The sequence below is a fragment of the Rhea pennata genome, chromosome 1 (genome assembly GCF_028389875.1).
Source record: "Rhea pennata isolate bPtePen1 chromosome 1, bPtePen1.pri, whole genome shotgun sequence".
NCBI classification, from domain to species: Eukaryota; Metazoa; Chordata; class Aves; order Rheiformes; family Rheidae; genus Rhea; species Rhea pennata.
Genome location: NC_084663.1, coordinates 16,735,690 through 16,752,300, shown reverse-complemented (window position 1 = coordinate 16,752,300; position 16,611 = coordinate 16,735,690). Strand labels below are relative to the sequence as shown.

Sequence of the window (16,611 nt, the reverse complement as noted above, 5' to 3'; positions counted from 1 at the left end):
ACAGCACACAAATACACAAGAAATTCATTCTGATTCTTACCATTAGATGCTGTGAAATCAATAGCTACTGTGAAATTGATTTGAGTTCTGTAGAATAAGCAAATAGAGAATTTATTAATAGCTTTACTGTTATTTGGAAAAAATAACAAATAACAATACAATAAAAAAACAATAAAAAATAATAAAGAGAGATAATATATGGCTTGTGAGCAAAGTGCAGACCATTGACTTTCTAATACAGGAAATATAAATTGGAAAATACCCTTCTACAAGATTCCAGCCAAGATCTATACAACACTATTAACATAGTAAAAACAGTTACCTTTCTCCATCTGCCCTTTTTGCATTGTTTATGAAAAATCCTAAATCAACAATAAGGTTAATAAGATCCAGTAACATTATTAATTTATTTTCATCAGTAATACTGATTTTTTCTTAGACATATTTTACTCCTAGTCATAGAAAACTTTCATAGGCAAGCAGGGTTTTACTAAACTGTGCCATTTTCTAATAGCTAAAACTGTGCATTCAGTTAGAATATCTTTTAAATCTTGCTATGCATGCAATCTTTGGACAGGATATCACAGTTTTTGGCAGGAAACCACATCCATGTGAACACAGGCAATACTTTATGAGTGGCACTATCAGGGAAAATTTTGGAATATATAAGTAGAATGGCAAAGTAGGAATATAAAGATCAGTATTTTCTGCAGTAGCTAAATAAAACCATTATAGTACATGAAACAATTGTTAGCACCACACTTATTACATATTTTAAGTGATAACTCTACAATCTCTACTGCTCCAGATAACAGCAATCCATCTGGTAAACTAGAAGAACTTTCCCTCCCATTTATAATCCACTGTAATCTGGATTATGGCTTTTGTTCAAGCAAGAGGACATATGTTACAGCATGTGCTAATTTGACCACTATCAAAATCATGGCATGAAATATAACTGAAAGATGTCTGCATATCTAGAGATTATACTTCCATCTTATAGCAGTATCTTAAGATATTGCTATAGAAAACACGTAAGAATTTGACCAATTACTAGTATCAACAATTTATACATCATTGTACATAGATTAGAACTCAGTTTCCTAAACACAGGTACCTCATGCTATTTTAGGCCCCCTACGTACCTACTACATCATGAAAACTTTGGGGAATTAAAAATAGCATTAAATGTCTACATTCAAGCAACTGGATCCCACTCTTACTTCAACTGCCACTTTGTATTATGGACTCATAACCACAGAGAACGTCATTCATGTCTTACAGAGGACCAGAAAACCTATAACAAACTCTCTTAAAATAGTATTGCACTACAATCCCCCTATTTTTTCAATGACCATTATGTTTCATATATATAATACAGCTAAAATATGTCCCTCTGAATATGATCTCATGGAAAAGAGATATAGAAGCCTCAGTTACCTAAGGCACTGGTATCCTCTCGGGGAAAGGAATAATAAATTGCAAAAAGGTATAAAAATAAAGGTCAACTCTCATAGTTAATATTATCAAAACGTAATTGAATCTTCTTTGAACACAAAACTGGGTGTGGAAACCTAAAACAAACAATTCAATTTCAAATAAGAACTACTGGGGAAAAGATTTTCAAAAGCAATTGTAACACTGTAAACATAGGCATTTTGTGTGAAAGTTTATTATGAAAAGGTATTAGTATCTCAACTATTCACCAGGATTGAAAAAATTAACTGGCCATAACTAAAAAACTAATCTGGGAATGCTAATTTTAGAAGCTGTGTGTTGTGGAAACATCAGATACAACTATTTTGGAAATCAAGGGGGATGACTGGCAAATTAATTTGGATGACATCTGAAGAAATATTTTCATGATAATAATGCTACTCTGGAACCAAATTAGAAATAATGAGTATGTCTGACAGTCCACTGTCCTTCTGTTTATATTTCTACTACAGGCTTTGTTCCTTTTTAAAAGACTAACTCTTAGGTTCTACTAACTGAATTTTGTTAGGCCACTGTTATTATTAATGACATATCAACTTTCATCAACAGTAAGAACTATTTTTTAAAGATCTCAGATTACTGCATTTTGTGCATGGGATAGTAGTTGAAAATTAGTAACTTAGAACGAGAAAGTTCAAAATATTTTTAAAAGCATCTAAAACTGAAGTCTGAGACGTAAATAGATGCCTGATTAAATGATCCAAATTTTAAAACAAAGACAGACAACATAAGTTTTACTTTAGATGCTCATTGTTTAAAAGCATAGCTTAACTAGTTGCTTTTAACAAAGTTATTTTAGCTTAGTGTTTTTTCTAAACTATGAAAAAATAACTGCAGTGAAGCAATATGCATCTATCAGCATTATGGAATGATTATTTAGGATGGACATGCTGAGCTACCCTAATGGTTAGCTCAGATTGAAATAGGTGGACTGGTAGATAAAATCTATATTAGATCTTTGGCAAAACAATATACAGAACTGTTTCACATGATGCTGTGGAAAACTCAGCAATTATTCATGTGAAAATTGTGAGTGAAACTTGAGGTGTTTTCTTCTAATAATCAGCCAGATGCTCTTAGAAGGGACTTACAATTACTGCAATAGCAAAAGAAAAACATTTTCCAAAAGTACTCAAAATCATACAGAAAGAGTAACTGACTGGTTTTTATTCTAACTATATGTAGACTATCAGAAAATAAATGGAATAGTCACTAAGCAAGAACTATACCCAAAGACAAGACTGAACAAGAAAATTCGCAAGAAAAAGAAAGGTTCTCAAAACATGTAAGAAGAATGAGGTATATACACCTATACCTAAAAAGTCTTGAAAAACAAAGATTCTTTTTCACAGCCATATATGGATGCTATATTATTATTCCTGCATATATGTCTAAATATCTTAAAATGCAACTGCAACACACTAAAAGGCAATGCAGAATACACTATCTAGCACTTAGAGAATCTTCCCAAGCACAGTGGCAGAATATAGGTCAGATTTTAGTTGACGTAAGTATACAATCTGCACTGAAGAAATGCCAGTTTACAAGACAAGAATTTCATATTTACAAACTGTGGAAGACAGGTCACTCTAACTATACTGAAGTTTATGGTAAATCCACAGTCTGTTTAGGCACAATGAGAAACAGTATTATTCAATCATTGAACACAGCATTTGGTAAAAGGACAAAAGGTAACAAACAGAAGTTTTGATCTATTATAGATATCAGACAAAAAAAATCAAGCCTACAACAGCAGTGACTATAAGAATTCAAGTACTTGGAAATTATTAAGTTCCAGATTTCAGTCCCTGTCAATCCACATGGCAGTCATTAATAATATGATCAGATACACTCTAAACCCACCTGCCCCTCCTCCCCAGCAGAAGAGAAAATCCTCGTTCAAAATCTAGGATGGACAACATTGAGTACTTCCATTTATCCTTTCAGTAGCCTGTTTTATTTTATGCACACCAACAAAATCCTGCACTGATGATACTACTATTCATATCCTTAGAGACTTTTTAATGACCTGTATCCCTTCATTGCTTCACAATGAGTTTATTTTCACAGCCAGCATCTTTATGAGGTGAAGGGAGATCACAGGTTAGCAGTGGGTAGTTGTTGAAGGTTTCAGAACCACTTACTATGTAAAATTCTATGACTGAGCTAATGGAGTAACTAACAGGACTAAGAGGCTGTATTCTCTCCATGCTGTTTATTCTAAAAAGTCCCAAGTGGTAGTAATTACACAACTTCCCCTTAGCAGATATTTACCTGGCCAAATGCAGTATCAACATAAAGAAGATTTTTCTGATAAAAGCTCTGCAAGAGCTCATTACTCTTAGCCTGTTCTCCAAGTATATAAATACATGGTCAAGCCTCCAAAATATATTGCTATGGCTCCTCTTGCTTCGCAGCTGTACCTCCCACCAGGTCTTCTCAGAATGTCCACATGCCATTGCATGTCATGGTGTACTGGTTGGACTAAAATAATTGTCATAAAAGGACCTCTAAATTTCCATTTTGACTATCAATGATTCAATAGTTAAACGTGTATGCCCAGAACCCTTAGAATTCAAACAAGTTGTGGGTGTTCATCTTTGAAAACTTCAAAGAAGATAAGGCTTGTAATATGATGGGAGGAAAAAATTTACTCTTATTTTTCACCAATCTGAGACAAAAAAGAGATCACAGTATTTTTGAGTTGAAAGAGGACACATTTCCTGAATTTTCATGGTATACTGAGTCTGCAGTAAAGTTTTACCTCAGAAGCACACCCTATTCTAGTAAGTCAAGCATGCTAGAAACTTTTGCATGGAAGTGCCATTCCTCTCCTCTAAGTCCTGCAGATAGGTATTCAACTCCTGATCTCTTCCGCAGACAAAGCAGAGCAGCCTATAAGCTTATCTACTTTATCAGAATTTTTAACTGTGCCATAGCCATTCCTGTAAGCTAGGATAATTTCTACTGCATTCTTCTTCAAGGCAATATTCCTTGCATTCTAAGGGTTACTGACATATTTGGAAATGTTTTGATAGGAATGTATAAACAATTTTTAAATGTATGTTAATTTGGCAAAATATGTGACTAAATATTAGAATACAGGGGCAATGCAGAATGTGAGCTAGTAATATGGCATCTACTTGATGTAAAAGATGCAAAGGGAACATCCATTTCTTTCCTGCCACATTGCTATAAAATCCAGCATTATGTAGTAAAAATAAATTAGAACTAAGGGACAAACTTTTATTTCATTCTTCAAGGGTCTTTAAAAAATAGTAGTATTGATGATACTTATAAAGGAACATCCCAGTTAAACAGATGCAGACTCAAAATATAACTCAAATCAATACTGTAGTCTCAACTTGTCATAGTTAAAGCTATCAAGTTTTCTATTAAATGAGTATTAGTTCTAGGCATCTCAAATCAATTATAATGAAAGTTCTGAATTTGCAGGATCTCTTAAGGGTCCATTGATAGAGAAGCCAATGTTGTGTCTGCTGCAGAATCAGTATTTTTTTTCCCCTTGGTCAACTAAGTGGAATAAAAACAGAGAACTAAAAAAACAATTTTGAGGACATACTGGATGGAAAAACAGACTGATTAATGAGGAGATCGTCTCTCCTTCTTCCTCCAAAACCTGTCAACTGGACTGAAATGGCTATGTAATAGTATTAGAGATGAGGGAAGGAAGAGAAACACCAAGAAAATGACTCAGTCTCCTGGTCATGTTTCCAAAGAATAAAAATGTATAGGTTGCAGAAGGAAAGGTAACATTTTATCAAAGTACTTCTACAGTTTTCACTGTCATGTACTTAGAAATAACTGTATGAATCACTAAGTAAGAAAAGATTTTGTATAAAATAATTAAATGATGAGTACCACCGATCATGCATTTAAACAGCATCCTACTAAATTATATTGCGTTCTTTATGAAGAAAAGAGGAAAAGAGCTTTAGAATGGCAATTATTAGTATCACAGGATTTCTTTGATTTGCATTTATAGAGAAGTATACAAAATATCAGTAAGATAACAAAGCATTACTTTTACTCTTTTTTTTATTATTTGTCTACAGAAGGTAGACAAATAGGTTTATTAACTTGTAATATCTCTGGTAGAAATTTGATAACTCACACTTAAAAAAAATTACATATGCACCCACCCTATTCTTGTAATTTCAACTTCAAACATAAAATTTTATTCTTCAGTTCCTTTTGCATATTATTATTGTAGAGTTGAATTTTGGATGAATGAGTAATAAAACAGGTTGTGGCATATGCGCACAACTACTCCAGAAGTAAAACCATTTCTTCATGCATCTGTGTATGCATATTCTTCATTCTGTGCAAAGGTTTGGTAAACATGGTGGTCATTTTCTGGTTCTGTCAATGTCCACAACAAGAACATTTACGAGAAGGGAAATAGAAGAAACTTAAGCCCTAACAGAGTGAGCAATCAAAACAAGGAATCCTGTGCAACCCCTGTTCCTCTTAACGTCAAGGATTCCCTACTAAAAATACATCAACATTTGTCCAAATCAGGATTCCACAACAGATCAACTGTGACTGTTCATACAAAACCATAGTCAGAAGAAGCTCAGTGCTACAAGAATCCGTATCTGTCATTCACAGTGTCTGACTAACAGCATGCACAAGAATTTTGTACTGGTAATTGCAAATAGACTCAGAAAGCCAGGAGAATCCTACCCACAACAATACAGCTGCCTCAGGAACAGGATGTCAAGCAAATGCACAGATAAAATTCTATATAGCATACAGTTAAAATATTCTTCAGATGTTACAGATAGAGTAGTACCTTCATTAGCACGTCTGATATTTTTACTTTTGCTAAACTGTAAGAAATTCTAACACGGTCAACAATCCAATGAGATCCTCTTTGTGGAGAAACTGTAGGATCCAAAGAGATAAGAAGCACTGAGTGTTTCCAGTTAACTGGAGGCAAGGATAGCAATTCTAGAAAAGCCTGATTGTGGTCCAGAAGTATCCTGGAACACACTTCCTTCCCTCTATTACTGTGCCTTGCTGACACAGTGTTGACCTTGAATGATGGATAGCACTCCTTCTGAAAGTCAGCCATAACCACTGAAGTTAGCAGTGGACACAAAACCATAAATCTTCATATAGGTATGTGGTAGTCTCAATTCACTTGAGAAACAGAAACCCCATAAGAGGTAGGGCTCTTCTAGGCAAAACAAAGTCGTTCCAATATGTGTGATTGGAAAGAAAACACCAAGCTGGAACTGACAAATTTGGATAAAAGGATGGCTTTGGTGGAGATTCGTAGAGCAACTGCAGTATAGACTACTTTACAAAATTCAGTATAATACCTAAAATCATCCTACAAAGAGGGTCCGGAAAGTGTATCCACCCTCCACTTCATTCCAAAATATAGAAATACATGACCTCTACCTATAATGGGACATGCAGGGGAAGCAACTGTTTTCCAGCCTGTGTAAAATAATTTTACTATGATTAATTTGAAACCCTGGAAGCAGTAGCAGGAATGGCAGAGGCAGACACCAGCCAGCAACTGATTAACTTAACAGCGTAAGATTTCAATTATATCCTACTAGATTCTTAATTTCAGAACTGCTTTTACACAAAGAACTAGAGTTTTCCAGAAAGGAAATGACTTCAGTCTTGTATGTCAAAAAACATTGTAACAGCAAACAGTCAAATCTGAAATGTTGCAGAGGCTCTGCATCCTATCCAAATGAGAGAATACTCTCAGCCACAGAAGAAAGACCACATGATCAAGTTAAAATCATATGTTTCTACAAGGATATAGAATAAGGATTTAAAAAGGAGCACCTCTACATCCACGTTAAAGACTATAATTAAGCATTCCCATTTTTAAGTGCTATACATAAAATGCTCTCATAAGGTTTAATCTTCATGAGCCAAAAGACATTGTGCTTTATGATACAAGAGACTATGACTTCATTCTTTGTTTGAAAATATTTGTCTTCTTGGGACAGATAAAACAGCAATGAATTTTGTTTTTCTAACTTCCACATTAAACTATTTGAGAGAATAGAAATATATCAAAGAGGCTGCTAAACTTTGAGAGAAAAAAAAGAATTTACAGTTTGCAGGAGCCTATGCGTAAGGTCAACAATTAGAAGCACATCTTACCAACAATCTATTCTCTCTCTACAAGGTATCAGTTCAGTGTGGAGTGCAATCTCACACTGTGATCTTTCATAACTTTAAATATAATGGTGGTCCACCTATTTTACTGATGATCTCTCTTAGACAGTAATTATCATAGAATCATAGAATCAGTAAGATTGGAAGGGACCTCTGGAGATCATCTAGTCCAACCTCCCCGCTCAGCAAGGTCACCTAGAGCATGTTAGACAGGGTTGCATCCACGTGGGCCTCCAGAGCAGGACACTCCACAACCTCTCTGGGCAACCTGTGCCAGGGCTCTGTCACTCTCACAGTGAAGAAATTCCCCCTCACGTTCAGGCAGAACTTCCTGTGCTTCCATTTCTGCCCATTGCCTCTTGTCCTGTCACATGGGACAACTGACAAGAGTTTGTCCCCGTCCCCTTGACACCCTCCCTTCAGGTACTTATACACATTGAGAAGATCCCCCCTCAGTCTTCTCTTCCCCAGGCTAAACAGATGCAGCTCTCGCAGCCATTCCTCACAGGGCAGGTGCTCCAGCCCTCTGAGCATCGTTGTAGCGCTAAGCTGGACTCTCTCCAGTAGCTCCAGGTCTCTCTTGGAGTGGGGAGCTCAGGACTGGACACAGGACTCGAGATGAGGCCTCCCCAGGGCTGAGTAGAGGGGCAGGATCACCTCCCTTGACCTGCTGGCAACACTCTTCCTAATGAACCCCAGGAGACCATTGGCTTTCCTGGCCACAAGGGCACATTGCTGGCTCATGGTCAACTTGTCATCCACCAGCACTCCCAGGTCCTTCTCTGCAGAACTGCTTTCCAGAAGGTCAGCCCCCAGCCTGTACTTGTGCACGCAGTTATTCCTCCCTGGGTGCAGGACTCTGCATTTGCCCTTGTTGAACCTCATGAGGTTCCTCTATGCTCAACTCTCCAGCCTGTCCAGGTCTCTCTGAATGGCAGCACAGCCCTCAGGTGTGTCAGCCACTCCTCTCAGCTTGGTATCGTCAGCAAACTTGCTGAGGAGGCACTCTGTCCCCTCATCCAGGTTGTTGATGAAGAAATTGAACAGGATGGGACTCAGTACTGAGCCGTGAGGGACGCCACTAGCCACAGGCCTCCAACTGGACTCCATGTCACTGATGACAGCCCTCTGAGCTCTGCCTTTCAGACAGTTCTCAATCCACCTCACTGTCCACTCGTCTAACCCACACAACCTGAGCTTCTCTAGGAGGATGTTATGGGAGACAGTGTCAAAAACCTTGCTGAAGTCAAGGTGGATAACATCCACCGCTCTCCCCTCATCTACCCAGACAGTCATTCCATCACAGAAGGCTATCAGATTGGTTAAGCAGGATTTCCTCTTGGTGAATCCATGCTGGCTACTCCTGGTCACCTTCTTTTCCTCCTTATGTCTGGAGACAACATTCAGAATGAGCTGTTCCATCACCTTTCCAGGGATGGAGGTGAGGCTGACTGGCCTAGAGTTGCCTGGCTCCTCTTTCTTGCCCTTTTTGAAGGCTGGAGTGACACTGGCTTCCTTCCAGTCCTCAGGCACCTCTCCAGTTCTCCAGGACCTTTCAAAGATGATGGAGAGCAGCCTGGCAACAACATCCGCCAGCTCCCTCAGTACCCATGGGTGCATCCCATCCAAGCCCATGGATTTGTGGATGTCAAGCTTGCCCAGAAGATCTCTAATCCTATCCTCCTGAAACAAAGGAAAGTCTTCCCTTCTCCAGACTTTCTCCCTCACATCCAGGCTACAGGATTCATGAGACTGCCCTTAGCAGTGAAGACAGAAGCAAAGAAGGCATTCAGTAATTCTGCCTTCTCTGTATCCCTTGTCACCAGGGCCCCTGCCCCATTCAGTAGCGGGCCCGCATTTTCCCTAGTCATCCTCTTGCTGCTGATGTATTTGAAGAAGCCCTTCCTGTTGCCCTTGACATCCCTTGCCAGACTCAATTCCAACTGGGCCTTAGCCTTCCTCGCAGCATCTCTACATACTCTGACTGCAGTCCTATAATTCTCCCAAGTATCCTGTCCCCTCTTCCACATTTGATGTACTTCCTTATTCTGTCTGAATTTGGCCAAGAGCTCCTTGCTCACCCATGCAGGTCTCCTGCCTCCTTTGCTGCACTTCTTCCTCATAGGGATGCACCGCTCTTGAGCTTGGAGGAAGTGATGTCTGAATATTAGCCAGCTCTCCTGGACCTCCCTTCCCTCTAGGGCCTTAACCCATGAGATTCTTCCAATTAGGTCTCTGAAGAGCCAAAAGTCCGCTCTCCTGAAGTCCAGGGTTGCAATCCAGCTTGTTGTCTTACTTCTTTCCTGCAGGATCCTGAACTCCACCATCTCAAATGCCACCAATTATGACTGGTGGCATCACTTTAATCTAATTAACTTCAACGGGAAACACATTAGGAATTTATTTCAAGCACATTTTAATTTGTAGGATTACCATAGCTGGGAACAAAAATGAAGCCCTATATTACTACTGCCAAAACAAAACACAGACTACTTTTCTATTTCAATTGAAGCCTAGCTGAAGCCTGTCACAAAAGAAGCTAGTTGCTTCTTGATGATTAATCAATACCCTAAAATAAATATGGAAAGAATATTCAGACTGTATGCTTCAAAACTCCATATTAAGAGACTTTGAGAGCTCTTATACCAAAACTGTTTCCAATATTTAGAGGAAAAATCTGTTCTGATAGTGAGGTTAAAAATAACAGGAATTTCTGAGATTCAGTCCCATTCTAGGCATGTTCTAGGGTAAGCGATTTTATGCTTCCGTCTCTATTTTCCCTTCAGGAAACATGACTTTAAATGGAGAAGATTCCAAACAAATGCCTATATTAAACACATCAAACGTTAGTGTATTCAGAAAAAATATTTTACTATATTGACAGAATACAGGTAATTCCCTTTCAGCTAATTCATTTTTCACTGGCTGATGAAAAGTCATTACTCAATCTCAGTATTTTTGTGCCATCACATATTCCAACATCATAAATGACATTCCATAATGTATTCAGTAATCTTATGATCCAACTTACATCAAAAACAATTTGTAGTTTTTATGTAGTTAAGGTGTGATGACTGAGATGTGGAAACAATATAGCTGTTACAGATGTCACTTAGCATCATCATATACATAGAACATACATACACAAATTATTAGTGAATTATACTGAGATTATGGAAACAAGAAAAGTTGTTGCCAATCACATACCCGCCTTTAATATAGTCAAGGAATGAAACTTCTGTTTCAATTAGGAAGGAAAGCAATGTTACCTGAAAGCAAATGAAAGAGAGTCAGATATGAATTGTCATTTCCCAATCAAACAAGTAGGGACATAAGCACAATGTTTTTGGAGGTCTAGAGTTAGTTTATAATTTCCTACAGTATTAGGGAAAAAAGAAGATATAAAAAGTACAATTTCAGTAAGCAGTTTTTGAAAGGGAAGAGACAAGTCTGGAAGTCTACCAGAATTTACTTGTAACCTTTTTCTTTAAAAAAAAAAAAAAAAGAAAGATAAGGGATAGAAGGTTTCAGGGCAGGTTACCATGGGCATGGCTGCTAGTTGCTGTACACTGCATCTATACACTAATATTAGACGCCAGACAACAACTCATCTGTTCTATGAATAATTTAACTTTGTTTAAAGAATTCATTTACAATTATTATATGTCCTTTTTCATCACATATTAAAAGTAATATTGAGTATTGATGGAAGCCAAGAACAAAAAGAATGTAGTAAATTCTACATGTAATATTTAAAAATATTTGAAGTGGAATATAACATACAAAAATGTGAAAATAAGAAATTTCTTCATTCTCAACTTATATCACTCAGAAATTATATGGGACCAAAACACAGGCAGTGGTCTAAAGTGTTACTAGTCTTTCCAGTGCTTGAGTAACAGTAGCTTAAACTCAAGAAGAAAAGATCCAGCATTCAATATCTTCAGATATTGCATAACATTCACAAAGCAGAGAATTCAGATCATTTTCCTTTTATTCAAAAAGTGACATGAAACTTTCTCCCAACAGAAGTACATCAGGGGCATCAGGAATTCAGTGAAAATTGCTCAACTATTCAAAGTAAATCCACTGATAGAGATACAATGAGTGAAAAGGGAAAGGATATTATTCAGTGTAAATAAAATTTGATTTGTTTCCTAACAGTAGCACAAAATAAAATTTCAAAACATTCCTATGATGCAAATTTGGAATGAGAAGGAGGCAATAATTGCTGACCTTCTAGCTTTTGCACAGTGAATTTAAGATTTCACTACTTTGTTTGAAATTAATGTTTTCAGAAACATTTCTGCTTAGTATGTTTGTCTGAATTTCAAATGATCCCGTAGGTCAAAATGAATTAAGATGGCTTCTGTGTCGGTATAGTTCTTCAAAGCAGTAGTGAGATAGTAGTCAGTGATCTATATCCACTTCACTGAAATTTTTGCAAAGCCAGCTTTTCATTAGTGAGAGTGATGGTTTTGGTACATGGCTTGGAAATTGAGAAGACTGTGGGACAAATAGTATCTAGCGTGAAGAATGATAGGAAGAAAAGGTACATTGTTGACAGACTTATAAGGAAGTGACAACTTGGAGAAGCATAAGGGAAGCCTGAAGGCAAAGTAGAAGTGAGGAAATAAAGTTATGAATGTGATAGATGGTGTGAAGATGAAGGGCAAATGGGGGCACAGAGGACAAGATAAGAAGTTATAAAGCAATAGCAGAGAGCATGGCAGAGGAAAGAAAATCCCTATCACCAAAGCCTTTATCAGAAATTCCATTGCAATTTGGGACAAAAGATAACAAGACACAATTGTTTTTTCTTCATAGACATGAGTGAAGTACATTCTTTCAAATGCAGACAGATACCTGTGAAAGTGTTAGTATATTTAAAGCCCAAACCAACAGGAAAATATATATATGCAGTTACATATTTTGCTCTTCTGTACCCTGAGCCTGATTTCATACTGTCAATTTTGAGTATATTAACCTTCAGTATCGACTTAAAATAATCACTTTTTCATAATTTCTTAACTCACTGATTTAACAAAACAGAACTTTATTCTAACACATTGAAATACAGGGGAAGAAATATATTAGAAAAAATATGATTTCTTGGTGGGTAAGATCTTGTGTGGTTGATTTCCAGGGACATACTGCTGCCTACTTTTTTCATTTAAAAAATGGTCTAGTAAAAATAAATGATCATTTTCCTACTGATAAAATGACTTACAAAAGAATGTAAGTATAACAAACCATTCCTTCAAGGCCACAAATGAGATTGAAAGCAGCACTGCTGACCGCAAGGGAATTGCTCATGCAGGAAAAAAAAAAACATTCTGGATGTGTTTTCAAAAATCATATCTAAAATTTGATTAGACTTTCCTAGAAACAATTCTTCAGCACTTATATTCATTTTCCATAAATAATACTGTAAGTGTCTTGAATGCCAGAACATGGAAGTTGAGAAAATTCTGGAAGGAATTCTTTGCATCACTAGTGAGTAAATTGTAATACAGAATATGGAATATGAATAAAAGAACAATAAACTCTCATCCCAAATTACAGTAACAGAAGTTTCAACATAAGTTTATCAAAACCTGTTGGTAATACAAACTGATTCTTTTGTATCAACCATGAGAGACATAACTAATCAGCAGTTAGTGATGCTAGCTCTGCAGTTAAATTTACAAAGAAAATTGAATTTTGAAGAATTTAACTGCAATTTCAGCAGAGATCATTTTGAAACTCACTGGATCACACTTGGATCACAGCTTTTATCACTTTCTTCAAATAAGAATAGTCTGAAAGATGAAATGTGGTACTACAATAAATAGTTTACTGTTGTGTCCTACAAAGAAGGTTCCAGTCTAACTCTCTTAAATTACGTCAGCTACACTGTGTTTCAAGAGAAATGGAAAGCATCCAGTATTATAGAACATATTTACTTACTGTTCCAGAATTAATGTACTTTTTCTTTTTTCCCTTTTTCTTTGGATTTATTACCTAGAAACACAAATAAAAATATTAAAGTAGTATCACTTATAATTTAGCATAAAGATAGTTCTTAAGATACTTTCAAGGGAGCAAGCAGTCTACTTTCATTAGATTCTAAATATATTCAGCACACTTTACTCATGCACCTCAAAGCTGGGATGTATGCACATTTCTAAAACAATGAATTTATCTTCATGGTATTGGCTAGGTATTCCAGTGTTGCTATTCACATTTGACAATCAGGGGACTTAGGCAACAAAGTTAAGAGCGTTCATTGAATTTTGAGTGCTCAGTGAAGTACTGCTCTGAATTTTCACAAAATTCTGCATTTTTCTGCTCTAGTGTTTCAGTGTACTGGGTCATCACTCCTTGGTCTTGCAATGAACCTATTTATATTCCAGTTTATTTGTTTCCATCTTCTACCCAGTATTATCTGAGAAACAGGACAGTTTTTTTACTACTAGTTTTTGTATTTGGTGCAATGACAGCATCTGGCTAACAGAAGAGCAACCGCAAGGAAAGAAGGGCCCAGATCATACTGCCCCAAAATGGAAACTAGTTAGATCACTTGATGAAAATCATAGAATTGGTAAGGTTGGAAGGGACCTCTAGAGATCATATAGTCCAGCCCTCAAACGAGTTGCCCATACAGGGATCAAACCCACAACCTTGGCATTATTAGCACCACACTCTAACCAGCTGAGCTAAACCTAATCCTGAAACCACCACCTGGCTGGTATACAGGAACTGTGAAGGCTCAATGCATTCCCAGTATACACAAATCTTCAGAGAACTATCAAGCATTATACAGTTTTCTTGAATGTCTTGAGCTCATTTCTGCCATTTTTCCCACTGTTGACATGAAAAAAATCATTTCTCTTCTGAATACCTATCCATTCAAAGGCAAGTCTCAGTCAGATTCATTGCAAACACATTAAAGATGTATTCCTTTTTCATTCAAAATGGTGCACAGAACTGGAAGTAAAACATTATTTTGCTAATCAGGTTGATCAGCCTTCTCCTGTGAAACCATGAAATTCAAATCTTTGTGGCTTACTGCCAAGTTTTACTGCAAACTACTCACAGATGTTTTCTAAATAACAAGAAATGAAAACAATCCCAGTAGGTATCTTAGCTGCTTAACTGCTATGAATTATTTAAACAATTATGCCTGAAAAATTAGTAAAATATGTCCTCCAGAAATCTCCCCTCACCCAAAATTAAATTATATTTTAAAATTATATTCCTTGTACAACATAGAACACCTCTGAAATGTAAGGCAGGAAAGATAACTACATTTGAGGTCTCCAGAACAGGCTATATAAAACTGATTCCGTCTTTCCCTCCAATATCTGGAGTGTACTCTTTAAAGCTTTTATGGTCTTCCACATACATAAGCCCTCCAATCCTTTCAAAAAAACTTAATCACTCACTCCACTTCTTAATTAACAGTGGCTGGATTGGTGAACAATGAATTAAATCTATGTAGTATTATGAACAATGCAATGATTTTTGTTGAATCAGTCTTGCCAGAAGGTGAGCCCTGCTGATGACTGCCCAGAAAAGGATGATGAAGTTAACAGACTGCCTGCCTGCCCTGTGGCCCTTCATTCACAGCTATCCCGAAGCCAGTGGTCAGGCCTGAGTTAGTGGCACATTTCTTGCCAGCAGTCAGTAATTGCCCAAAGAAGAGATTCATCTGAATCTTCTGCTTCAGATAATTTGACAATTAGCTCCTTAGGAACTGCTAGGAAATTCACTGGAGCTTGGAATGAAATACCTTGGAAAACAAGGCATCTACTTGGGACCAAAGATTACTTAAATCACAGCTTATCTCTCTCCTGCACTTCTAGGTGCTATAATTATGTTATATTTATGTTCTTTGTTTTTGCTGAAATTTCAGATAGCTTTATAAATGAAGCACTTTTTTTAGCCTCTGAAAGCCTCCCACTCATGCACTGACCTAGAAAACTACATGAACTCTTAGCTATTAAAAAAAAGTCAGTTGAAGAGAGCTTGTTATAGTAATCTTTCTAATTGCAAAATATAGGACACCCAATCAAGCACACATTTCTCTTTCTGCCTTAGGTCAGTTTCTAAATGCAAAAAAATCTAAAAGGAATTTGTCCAATCCCTTTTGTTCTGATCTTGCAGACACTGATCAAGCAGAAGCAATAGCAAAGCACAAACGATTGTGATGTGGGGGGCAAACACAGGCTGCTCAGGAACTATATTTAAGAAAAAGGTTGTCATTTCATAAGAAACCGAAAATGACTAAGATGGTATGACAGAAGGGTAGTAGGGTAGGAGTCAGGTCAGTGATGCAATAGGAGACTGTAATCCTGATTACACCATGATTACATCAGTTGAACTTGTCTTACTTCTGAAGCATCCTTGGGAGAAGCAGAATTGAAAAGAAAGAAACTCTGGTCTAAGAATGGCTTTATAAAAATATGTGCAGAACAGCCAGTCAGGAGATTCCTAAATCTAGGAATAGGCTCCACTATCAGAATGGACAAAGAGGCAATAGGAGCGTACTCCTTGACACAGCCAGTCATGGACCAAGCTACAACCCACGCGAATCCACAAGCCATCAGGTGGCATTACTTAGCAAAGGGATTCTGAGCTACAACTACTTTGCTGGTATTTAAGAAAAAGAGGAGATGCTCTAAACTGACAAGACTACATTAAAGAGAGACAACACTTTTTCCTTGATGGAAAAGTTATTCCTATTTTGACATATATGATTACTGTTGATATTGCTGCTGGGAGCCTTAGGCATCACTTTCTCCCGGAGAAGATCAATGGTGCTCTTGGTTAGCTTGTCTGCTGGTAACATTTGAAAGCCAGGGATAGTGCCACTGAAGAAACATGAACAAATATGAGAGAAATATGAGACACAAAATACCATGTCCAAGCCAGGAAAGAAATTCAGAATATAACAAAGGA

General features: G+C 37.0%; 1 protein-coding gene across 1 annotated transcript in view; it reads right to left on the bottom strand.

Moving 5' to 3' along the window:
* Positions 1 to 16,611, bottom strand: part of CPNE8 (copine 8) — a 109,028-nt gene that overhangs the window by 17,230 nt on the left and 75,187 nt on the right. The window contains exons 12-14 of the mRNA XM_062599474.1: positions 13,618 to 13,671; positions 10,876 to 10,937; positions 41 to 87 (exon numbers count right to left, since the gene is read on the bottom strand). Of these exons, the coding sequence (XP_062455458.1) occupies positions 41 to 87; positions 10,876 to 10,937; positions 13,618 to 13,671 (163 nt within the window). The remainder of the gene's footprint in view (positions 1 to 40; positions 88 to 10,875; positions 10,938 to 13,617; positions 13,672 to 16,611) is intronic.